This window comes from Rosa rugosa, chromosome 2 (genome assembly GCF_958449725.1).
Source record: "Rosa rugosa chromosome 2, drRosRugo1.1, whole genome shotgun sequence".
Lineage (NCBI taxonomy): Eukaryota > Viridiplantae > Streptophyta > Magnoliopsida > Rosales > Rosaceae > Rosa > Rosa rugosa.
Genome location: NC_084821.1, coordinates 68,872,504 through 68,885,401, shown reverse-complemented (window position 1 = coordinate 68,885,401; position 12,898 = coordinate 68,872,504). Strand labels below are relative to the sequence as shown.

Genomic DNA, 12,898 nt, shown 5'->3' with positions numbered 1-12,898 from the left:
GTAATATTATCTTCCCAAGTTCACTTCCTTGAGTAGCATCTATTATTACCTGAAGATTCACAAATAGAGGAAAAAATATAAGTCATAAGAAGGGAGCATTTTCATTGTAAAATTCAAATTGATTGTAATGAAAGATCTTGGAAAGCGAAAAGAGTTTTACTTTGGTGTGCATGGTTTTCTGAAGTGTATAATACACGTGAAGCCGATGAAATAGATAAGCAAGCAGTCAATTAGTGTTTAGTAAGGAACAGTTTGGAGATGCACTCAAAAAACATTAGAAAAAGGATAGTCATTTGAGGGTTCAGTTATGTTTAAAAAGTAGTTGAAACATGCATCCATAAAATGTTAGAAGGATATAATAAATTGGAAATAGGACTGACAAGATCAAATTTGAGTGGCAAATGGGTGATATTGGGAGCTGTCCGACTGATATTGTCAATTAGAAGCTGTAGAAAATGCAGAAGAAAATACATGGGTATTGTAAGTTGTAACAGTTAACAGAAAACTGACAGTAATAACAGAAGTTAACTGATTTTCAGAAAAGAAAAATAAGGTACGAATGGAAATAGGATACTACCAGAAAGAAGATACATAGAAAAAGGAACCCGAGTTATCGATCCTGTTCCATCAACTTCCCATGTTCCTGCCGGCTTTAAACCTGAATAGCCAAATGATGATGTCAGCTAGTAAGGTGAGTAAACAGACTAATATGTGTGTGTGTATGGAAAAAAAAAAAAAATATATATATATATATATATATATTGAAAAAGTCAGAAAACAAAAGTGTAGGATCTAGTTTAGCTAGAATCAAATGAGTTGAACTGCAAGATGGGCTACACTGGTTAAAGGAGCTTACATTTGAATCTTGAACAGAGGTAATTATCATTCTGTAAGTTTTGTAACAGAAGTAAATAAAACTATACTAAATATCCATTAGTAAATAAATTACAAAGATAATACTTAGTAGACCTCACTAAGTAACTCAGTCTTTCTAAAGTCTAAATGAGATTACAAAGATATGTCTTGTACCGGGCCACAGTTGGCACCATTTGTAATTGTCTTCAAAGAACCAGGGGGATAAGATGCCAAAGAACTGCAAAGAAAAAGTAAGATTAACCAAAGAAAGTTGCCAATCAATACCAACAATACTTCAAGGACAAAATGAAATCAAAATAGTCATGAATCATTAGTACCAGCAGGCAGCAGCCTTTCCTAATCACAAGTAATTAGAGGTCGGAACTGAAGTCCATATGGGAATATCTACATAAATATGATACAATCTCTTACAAGGCTCTACATATACTGCCACCAGCAACCCTTCTCTTGAAAAAATAAGGCAGGGGAAGGGGAGGAAGAAGATATATAAGATCCATACCTACATACCTATACTGAAAATGGCTTAGGAAGACATTCAGCACAAGTTCCACTAGTGGAAGTAACATGGTTATTAACTGATCTCTATTCCCCGGCACATTTCCACCATCGTGATATACCTCCTATAGAATCAATGAATCAATTAGAAAACAGATGCTTCATGATCAAAAAAATAAAAAATAAAAAAGCATATAATAACACCACTCCAGAGAGTATGTGATTTAAATGGTGATAGACATAGAACATATGGCTTCTAACTGACATTAGCTCGTTACTTTTGCTGGGGAAAGTCCATGAAGTCGTTCTTCTTCTGACCTTACAAAATTGGCAAAGCTTAATGCTCAAAATTTCTAACAGCTAAGCACAAACAGTGTCTGGAAAACTATATCCTTCCAAATATTTCGTTCCAGGGGATTTCCATTTTCCACAACCTGTAGACATAAAAAAAAGTTATTCCTTTCAACATAAAAACAATGAGAAGATTGTGATGTATCATTGTATCCTCTGCGAAGAGTGCTAAAAGGTATCAACCTAACAATGGCAGGTTCATGTTGGTAAGGCTACAGGTAGAAGTAAACTGAACATGACCAAAGAGACAAGTTTGAAACAAGTCATGGACTTTGTCTGCTGCTGATTTTCACCTAATCAGAAAAGCTTTTGCACACAAACCTTTTGAAGGAGATTCAAATAAGCATCATCCTCTGGGAGTTCCAGTAACATGGCACCAGCAAGGGACTGTTTAAAACTTCTCTTTATAAATTGACAAGCTATCAAACAAGGTGCTCCACCCAACAGAACGAAACACTTTGCCCTGAAGTAACTCCCAAACCGTTGCAGCACCTTCTTGACTAGAAGCCTGAAATGAAAGTACGATCATGGACATCAAACTATTTCGTGACAAAGCATGCTTACAAGTATTAAACAGCTCAAACATGTACGTCTTCATACCAAGGTACTCAGCATATTCAAGAGAGCCACAAGAGTTTGAAAATTTGTATCGTCCTCTCCAGCAAAGTTCACAAATGTCCACAAGGCGTCATTGCCAGACAATTGCTCTGGCTCCTTCTGGAAAAAATTATTTACAAAAGAAAGTAAATATGAGGTCCAATGGATAAGCAAAAGCAGAGCCATGGATGGTAAAATAAATAAAATAAAAGAGCATATAAACTATTAACTTGAACTAAAGTATACAAAACTAGACAGTTCCTCAGCCCTCAGGTATTTAATTTTTAGTTCAAACTTACCCGATAAATTCCACTCACAAACTCCAAAAGAGAGACAAATGGTAGAGGACCACTTTCAGAGGCTTGTGCAGTTTGGTTACTATCATGCGAAAGCTCATGTGACCCAACCAGGCAGCATGGACTAAGCACGCTCGTAGCCCTCTCCTTTAATTCTTTGATTCTTTGACCTGAAAGGAGTTGAAACAGAAAACTAAATTTTGGAAAGGAGGGGGTAGAACAAAATAATCCAAATACACAGGTAGGTGAAACTAAATATTTGAAATTCAACAGAACCCCTGTTTTCTTCTTTTTCTTCTTGTGAAATAACTGAGATGAATGAATTTTTTTACCATAAAATATACAAACTAGATTGACTTTATACTGAATGAAAAATATCAACTGACCTTGTCTCTGGCAAGTGGGTGAGTAAGAAGCAGGTGAATAGGTGATCAACTTTTGAAGATAGGCGTTGCACATATCCTCTTCATCATTCTGCACATGTTACACCATCCTTACAGGAATGCCAATGAAAAACAATAAAGGGTTGTTTCTATTCAAAAGGAAAACAATGTAGGAAATGCAATACTGTAGATTAACCCCGTTTGACACCATCCACTAGAAAAAGTAGCAATCCCCTAAATGGCCTCAAACAGCCAATTAACCAATCATAGAAAACCGACTTATTCAATGGGACTAGATGTAAGGCTACTTGGGTAACATACGATACACCGGGGTTAGGATTTAGGTGACATGAAGATGAAGCAACGTGTTAAGCATTTGACGCAACTATTAAAAAAACGGAATACAGAGCATAAGAACCAACCTCAAATGCTGCAGTTTTAAGAACTTTATCTAATATAAACTGGAAGACGTTCTTTGAAAAAAAAAAAACACTTCCAAGCACAACTGTAGATAACCCAAATCACTCGATGAACCACTTGAAATAGAATCCCTTCCGGTAAGAGCATCTTGTATTAACATCAAGTGTACATCCCAAGCCGGCCTTATGGTAATGACAAAGCCCTCAAGATTTGGATCATTCCGGCTGCCATTACCTGAAGCTCAAATGATGAGCAGCAATTTCCAAACACAAAATTCATAAACAATAAGAAGGAAAAACCACAATCTTTTTTTTTTTTTTACAATTTCATGAAATTTATGTCGAATGGAGGCACCCGGGACGCGACACATGCTTTATCAGGTGCTACACTCAAAGTGTCTGGTACGAAAGCGATCACGAAAGAAAAAAGAAGACTGAATGTAATCTGCAAAAAACGTGAAATATATGAATAGCAAACACAAATGGACAAAAACATACTACTTAATAAATGGATACACATAAAATCGTGTTTGCGAGAAGAGAAGCAGAAGTAAATCATTCAACATAAAGGATGGAACATCCCTGCCATTTTATGGTGTCATTAGTCCCACTAAGTTCAGAAGCACTATATTTATAAACGAGAAATTTATCCTTTACATTCTTTGGACCTGCAAACAGGATATAAGTCTATAACAAAAGGATATTAACATGAACTGTCTCAATAAAAGACAGCATGGGAAAGTCATTGCTTAGTACCGTCACTATCCTTGGTTTTGTTCAAACAAGCATATAATACATATGATTCCAACAAAAGCTATATATAGCCAATACAACAGAAAACTACTTTAACACAAAATATATATATATTGTTGTAAATATTATTATCTATGTGGATGTCCATGTAAATACTCATTAGTTATGTACTTTGATGTAAACTCTACCTCTATATAAAGGAGGCTAATGAGACTGAATGAGAACACTTCTATTTCCTCCCAATTATTCTCTCTTCATCTTCTTCTTACTTTATAACACGTTATCAGCACGCTTTGCTCTATTTTGTTTTTATTTAACTCTATGATGATCCATGGGGTTAATGGTGCAATTCTATTGCTTTGACCAATAACTTTGATCTATGAGTTTTATCTTGTATATTGATTTTATTTATCGCAAACTCGTTTGATCAAAACTTCGGATTATCAATAACGATAGCTCAGTGCATGATACATATGATTTGTTTTATTGGGTTTATCATCTACATGTTCTTCTTTATCTAGTATATGAGTATACCCGTAGATCTTATATATATATGTGTGTCTATATATCGAATTGCTTGGATATACATGATACCATGATGACCCGTTAGCGTTCATGTTCAATGAAACGTCCTTGATTACTGAGGTTCCGCCATACCTCATTAGGTTTTCATAATTACCTATGTTTCCTTTACATACCATCACTAGCTATTAATCATGGGCATCGATGGCTACTGTTTCTTATACTTAATTATGCCCATTACAATTTTTTTTTATTTTTTATTTGCTAATATTATTGTTGGTATGCAGACTATATATATAAAGCTTTCTCAATCGAAAGCTTTAACGAATGTTGTTGTATCTTTATAATTTTACAATTTTATATATACATTCGAATTTGTGCATGATTAATACTTGATCTCTAACTCTTGTTTTCATGGGCTTTATGCCTTCAAATTTAATATTAGATTAATTGTTCATGTGCTGATGTGAATCTGTGTATATAGAGCATGTCACAGATGTTGAGTATGAAGGGACAATTGACCTGCGAATTTTGGATGTTTAAGCCACATACCAATTATGGTGTTACCTGTATTCACATATGACGTATTGATTGTGTATCAAGGTATTCAATCAGTGTGTTACCTTAATTAATGATTTAATCATATCATGGTTGAACAATGAATCCCTCTAATCCAGGTATGTCAGTTTGTTTTTCATTGACTACATGGATCTCATTTACCTTATGAATTAATATAATATTTTCACATTTATTATCGTTGTGAATTTTGTTATCCTTTGAGATCAACACTACACGTTTCTGGATCTGATTATTTGAGGGCCTGAAGTTCCTCAAGAGTTGCATAATAGATAATTGTGACATGAAATTTCTCAAAGCTTAACGATGGCCAGAAGTTCCTCAGAATTATACAATGATCAAAATCGCATGTTGCTTGATGCATGATCATATGGGGACCTGAAGTTCCTCTAGGGTCATGAAATGAAAATTGGAAAATTGTGACATGAAGCTCTTCAGAGTTTATACAATTACGAGGGCCAGAAGATCCTCAGAGCTATACAATCGAATATATAAACTCATCTTAATCCCCAATTATAAGAGGGCCTGAAGTTCCTCTAATTTTTTTTTTTTTTCGATAATGGGGTTCAAATTCCAGAAGCTGTAGTTCGAGGATGGACACCAAGTCAATGCCAGAAGCCTCTTGACTATACATTTTTTTTATATAAAGAGAATTTGTCCAGAAGACAATATTACGTTCTTGTGCAATTTGAAGAGAGATAGAAGATTATCATGAACCAGACCAGAAGTTCTGTGTATTCTCTTCATTAATGGAACCAGAAGTTTCCATTATTATTTTATTTATTTGCTCACATTCTATTAATTTCTTTTCTTTCATTAAAGTAATTTTTTTTATATACGGACCAGCAGTCTGATATTTCGAACCTCCACATTTCGAGTGTACATTATTTGAACCAGAAGTTCAAAGTACCATGGTAGAACCCGAAGTTCGAACAGTAAAAACTCGAACCCGAAGCTTCGAGTACAAAATAAAAATTAGTTAAAAAGTGAAATCAAAACTTCAATTTAATTACCTCGAGCCTGAAGTTTCGAGCATCAAATTTATTTGAACTTGAAGTTGAGCATACGAAATCTTAGAACCTGCAGTTCTAATAATAAAAAACATTCGAACCAGAAATTTCGAGTGAATTTTCGTATGTCAATTGATACGTTTCTTTTTATGCTTACCTAAAACTTTCTTATTGTTATCTTATAAGTGTACAAGAAGTTCACTCCACCTTAGAACTTGGAGTTCTAATTGTGCAGACTCGAGCCATAAGTCTCGAGTGAATATATAGACAATTTATCATAAAGTTTTAATCTGGGTCAACCTCAAACCTGAAGCTTTGAGGGGATTATTTTGACACCAATTTAAAAGTAAGCAGATATTTAACCGTTGGTATATGACGAATGAGTATGAGTATACCCCAAAATTTGTGATCGTGACTTTTGTAATTAAAAGAGATCAGAACCTGTAGTTCCTTGATCCTTAATTACATGAGGACCTGAAGTTCCTCAATGATCATACCGACTAGATGAGCACCTGAAGTTTCTCACTTAAAAGTTATGATCATGAAGTTAAACTCGACATTTCGAGTACATCTTTTTCTTTGGCCAGAAGCTCAAAATGAATTTGAAATGAACCTAAAGTTCATTATAAATTGGTCCTCCCAAGACTAGTATAAAATGCCAAACTAGAAGTTTTGGATATATGTAAATTGCTCAAGACCCTGAAGTGTCATATATAATTGAGTAAAAATCAAGGCTTGGATGTGACCAAATAGATGTTCATGATTCGCTGAAATTATTGATATTTTGTACAATTAAGCTTATGTAACAAGCTTTTCTGATCCTAAAGACCTTAACAAATGGCTCCAGAAGAGCACATAACATTATTACCATAGATGTACAATCTCGCACTATCATAGCCTCATTGTATGGTGAGAAAGCTTATTGACATGGCTACACCATGAAATGCCACCAGAAGTGGATCATGGCAAGAGAGAAATCATGAGTCAATGCAAATACTGCCCTAGCATTCACACATGTGAGGAAATTGAGAAATGGGTGTGTGTCTATGGTATACTATATGGTGGATTTTTCTCAAGCCACTTTCAAAAAGGCATTGTTCAGATTAAATTGCATTGACTAATAAGAACATTGTGATTCATCACATATGTCTTATGTCTTTTGCTTACAATAAGCAAAGTTGAAAGCACTATTGTGTTATTCCTTAGATTTATTGTAACCTCTTGAGTTCCCATTGAAACTAAATGTGTCTTAATCCGATTATCTAGGAACCTGATGTTCCTTAAGAGGTTGTTATAAAATGAAAAAAAATTGAAACCTCAAGTTTCTTGGATCTCCAATTATATGAGGGCCTGAAGTCCCTCCTCTTTATGACTACACATTTATATGTGATATAGAACTTGAGGTTCTCCACGTGATAAAGTTACTTTTTATTATGGATTGAAGTTTAAACTCGAAATTTCGAGTATATCATTTTGGCCACCAGTTCAAAATGAATTTGGTCCATTCCAATTGTCAATATTTCACAATTGATGTTTACTCAAGCTACGGTAACACTCATATCATGAGTTGTAGATCTTGATTTATGGCTCCAAATGAGCTACTATCATGTTACCGAATTTGAAATATTGTTGCATTAATTGCTTCCTATATGGTTGGAGAAGACTTTATGCCATCAGATATATACTGTATCGAATTTTCACAGTAAATTGAGGCATATATGTAATGTCATAAACTAGAAGTCTATTGAACCAAATACACTATTTGGCATGATCGATTACATCATCTTTTGTCTACCATGTTGCGTGGAATCACTTACAAGTTTGATGACTGCTAATCTTACTCATAAGCAGATTGTTTATTTACCGCATATTTGCAAGTTGTCACTTTAATGAGACAATCCTCCTGCAATGAGGGGGAGAAAGATTGTTCCTGAAGAACGATATGAATTGGTGTGAGATATTTATCCACTGTCTCATTTTGATTCTGGGAAATATCTAAGCTAGTGACAAAATTATATGCTAAATGCAAAGACCATCTGCTTGGGTTAAAGTCCCTGAGACCAACCATATTAATACAAACAATGTAGACTCCATTTGATTTGTGGGAAGCAAGTGTATCCAATTGACATGGTTCTCCTGAAGAGAATGTCATTAAACAATATCACAGCTCCTAATATGGCTACACATACAGAGGATGTAGGTACGCCATTAGGAAATGGTGTCTTAGTGATACAATAATAAATCAATATGGTTGATGCTGATGAATAAAGCATGTTTTGACCTAAATCTTGGTTTGGGTTCGCCACCAACCAATGAGCATCTTCACTCCAAAGAAAGTGATAGATTTTTGAACGCATCTTTTGAGCATGGTCAAAATAAGACAGTCTTCCCGCCGTTAGGGGGAGGAAATACTACTATCATTTGAATAACGGCATGAATTTGTGTGGATTATATCCACCAAGTCTAAAGTTTTAAGCTCCCAAAACAGGGAAGATTATACAAGCCCTATAAATGCTCATACACGAGATTATAAGTAAAAAGATCCACATTCACTACGTGATTCATCTATGAGAGATGATTGTCCTAGAAGCGACAATGTATGCCCCAGAAGTGGCATGGGTACCCAATATCAATAAGCTTATTATAGCTAATGCATGCATATAAGAATGTGTGGGATCTATGATTAATGATCATCGATGATAATTTACATTTGGTAGCTACCAAAAATCATTAAGGGCTGTATTGACACATTTCATTATGAATGTCGACAAAGTATATTATTGGCCAAATTGGAAAGAGGCAATTTCAATGAAATTGAATATTTGAAACGTGATGAAATACTTGGACCTTTAACCCTACATGGTATAAAAGGGTATTTGTCAAAAGTGAAGATAAATCACTATGACACAATGTCTATTTATAGAGACATGAGATTATGAATATCTTCCCTTATATGAATGACAATTTTCTATAAGTACAGTGTTGCATATAGTTATTGTATTGACGAGAGATTTATGGCACATTGTCATCGTATATTATGAAGATCTTAAAGACACATTACTAAAAGCAAAATCTCAAAAGTAAAGTGTCATTATAAGCGTTTTGCTTATCAAATCCTTGAAGGATTCAAAATGCAAGACCATGAATGGTTGAAAGAGCCTGAAGCTCACTCATGGAATCAAAGAGTCTTAAGTTAGCTCATATGTACTCATTCCGTTATAGCTAATGCGACCCAAATTGCCTCGATGAGTACTATGACAAGACTACGAAATCGAATTCGAATTATGATTATAGTGTTGCAACATATTCTAATCTAACTTTCGCAAAGTTATGAATTATTTAGAGCTCTTGAAGAGCTTAGATGAGACGTATCAATACATAAAGATATTGATATGTATGGCTAGGTATGCCATGATGATTTTTCAATGTTTTAAACTATTCAAAGTTAAATGTGTCAATTTCATTATATTGTCTACCTTTGTTAGTATTGCTTTAACTTTGCAGGTATGAAAATTTGTGATGAGCTCCTATATGCAAGGCACACATGGTCTCACCTCAGTGATAGCTAGACACATCAAACCACTATACATGATACATGTAGCTTATCGCATACATAATTGAGGCTTGCAACAATCAGGGGGAGACTCTCATCAGGGGGAGCATCCAGAAGTATGCCACCTAGGACATATGCGCGTTGTGCTCTTTTTGTCCTTCGACCAAGGTTATTTTTCTCCCACTGGGTTTTTGTTACCTGGCAAGGTTTTTAACTAGGCAACAATAAGCGCGTCCAATACTATCATTCATTGGTGGACATCCAAGGGGGAGTGTTGTAAATATTATTATCTATGTGGATGTCCATGTAAATACTCATTAGTTATGTACTTTGATGTAAACTCTACCTCTATATAAAGGAGGCTAATGAGACTGAATGAGAACACTTCTATTTCCTCCCAATTATTCTCTCTTCATCTTCTTCTTACTTTATAACATATATATATATATATATATATATATATATATATATATATATATATATATATGTATGTATGTATACACACACACACACACACATCGAGTCAATCAAAATGCATCCAAAGTCCTCTATGCAATATGTAATCTAAAAAAGGTCAAGATCTAGCACTGTAGCCATCAATTGGGCAGCATTAAGCATAAAAATGGAACATCCCATCTGTGGAGTCAACTCTTCAAATGTTGTAAGAAAGCAATGCTATACTGTAATAACAAACCCATAAACATGTTGCTTACTTGTCCGCACAACCAGAATAGAAAAAACGAGGCAATGTCCAAGTATAAGCCCTTCCCGGGAAACAAGAGCACCTCTAGAATCGAGAACATAACGTCCAGAATGAGGCCCACCCAGGCCATGCCAGCTGGTTCTTCTCGATTAAGTTCCTACAATGAAAACCAATAAAGTTCCTTAAAAGTACATCAAACTATGACAGTAATTGTGAATTTAATCAAAAGAAACTAATCAAGGTGACATTTGAGACAAATTTAGTGTTGCTTCCATATTACCATATCAATGATAGAAGAAGATTCCTTTTTGAAAATTGATAAATACTTTTGTGAAGTCATGGAAGAAGATTGGCAGAAGAGTAACAATAAGTTGCCTTTGGTAATCTCAGCAATACATAAACGTCAGAAGCAATTGGTAGCATAATCATCATCTCAATTGGGAAAACCCAATGTTAAAGAAAAGACACGACAAGAGACATCAGTTGTCAACATTTTTCTTAAACTCCAATAAAACAAGAGTGAAGTATTCTAGATCTTATGCTAATTTCAATATTTTGACATCCCAGTGCAACCAGATTGGACTAAATCACAGACACAAGTAAGACACTCTCGAACAAATTCTCGACAGAATATCCAAAACCCTAGACAATGGGAAAACCATTCCAAACCTTATATCTCTGATATGAACCTCTGTCTAAGCCATGATTGATAGTCTTTTCCAAATATATTTGAATGTCAGATACAACCGTCAGGTTCAAGTCCCCGATCAAGCACAAAAGCCTGTGAAACCAATGGTATGTTAGCAAGAGAATGAAGAGATCAAAGTAATAGGTAAAAGGATGAGGTAGGATCAGGACAGAGATACCCTTAAAAGTGTATAGACACCTCTTCTCTGTGTACCAGAGCAACAAAACACTTGTACCGGCTCTCTTCCCACTATTTCGTCTGGACTATAACATGATAAATTATAATATTGGCAGAGTGTGGTGCTCCTGTTCTCTTTTCTACCTCCATTGATTCAGTTACAGATTGGTTTTCAACAACCATACATGATCTAATGAGAATGTTCTTTTCTTGTACTCCTCATTTTATTTGCTTTTCCAGTTTACCTCTCTTTTTCTTTCTTTTGTGACATGAATAGTGATGTTTTTTTTTTTGATCTGGTGATACTTGCAGGAACTTCCATTCATACAAAACATTTTGCAAAGAAATAGGTGCCAGGACCTCCATATGGGACTAATGCTTAAACATTCAGTAGCATATAAATACTGATACTTTTGAGTCTCAAAATAAGACCATTAAAGACATACGGTTACATACATATGCGAATAATTACAACTACATATTGGAATAATTAAGAGTTTTGATGGTATATGTAGACATACTAATGCATATCTAGACTCAATTTCTGTATAAGCTAATTTCTCCCAATAGCTTCACCAAGTCTTCTGTATAAGCATTCCCAAAATGATTAGTATAAGACTTAAATTGTGGACGTACTCAGGTATGCATTAGTAAATCATAGCACTTGCATTATATATAAACTATATAATATTAATGCTATTAATATTACCTAGTCTAGATTAGTATATATAATGCAAGTAAACTATAGCTTTGGCTAGAGATTCCCTAGTGGTATACTAATATTAAGTCTAGATATGCATTAGTAAAACATACTTGGGAATTCTTAATTAAAGACTTAAATATACGTTTGTATTTATTTGCTATTAATATATCTAGCACGAAAAATTGTAGATATCTTGTATTACCATAATCTCTTTCATATTACCTTAGTTTACTAAGGTAATATTTTTAGTATGGTAATATTAATTTATAACATTGTAAATATTAAGTCGCGTAAGGGTAAATCACCAAAAAAATTATACAAATAAGATAAAAGGACAATAGCTTTGATTGATAAAATTAAATATCAATAATTTTTTTGCCTTCGTTAATTAGTCATTCGCAATCTCTTTCATATTACCTTAGTATGGTAATATAAGTTATAAATATTACCATACTTTATATTAATAGCTTAGTATATACCAATTAAACGTATATTTAAGCCAAATCACTGTGGTTTCGAATTCCCCAGGTAATATTAAAAGCATATTACATACACTAGCCTTCCTGCACGCGCATTGCGCGTGCGGAAGGACTGCGCTCGCGCGTGCGTATTACTGTTTCCATCCAATTTTGAGTTGTATTTGTTAAATTTGTGTAAGTTTGAAAAATTTATCCTATTGTGTATGTTAATGGTATTACATAAGTTGGACAAATCTTTCCATTCATATAAAGTATTATGTAACCAAAAAAAGAAAAAAATTTCATTTACGTATACATAAGTAACAAAATAAAAAAAA

At 34.2% G+C, this 12,898-nt stretch overlaps 1 protein-coding gene across 1 annotated transcript; it reads right to left on the bottom strand.

Moving 5' to 3' along the window:
- Nucleotides 1-778: 778 nt before the first annotated feature.
- Nucleotides 779-4,169, bottom strand: LOC133734139 (nuclear pore complex protein NUP205-like). The gene is made up of 6 exons (XM_062161775.1): nucleotides 3,002-4,169; nucleotides 2,619-2,785; nucleotides 2,323-2,439; nucleotides 2,044-2,230; nucleotides 1,637-1,805; nucleotides 779-1,496 (listed from the first exon to the last, which is right to left on the bottom strand). The coding sequence occupies exons 1-4, from the start codon at nucleotides 3,072-3,074 to the stop codon at nucleotides 2,114-2,116; spliced, it is 474 nt and encodes a 157-aa protein (XP_062017759.1). The 5' UTR covers nucleotides 3,075-4,169; the 3' UTR covers nucleotides 779-1,496; nucleotides 1,637-1,805; nucleotides 2,044-2,113.
- Between the last annotated feature and the right edge of the window lie 8,729 nt (nucleotides 4,170-12,898).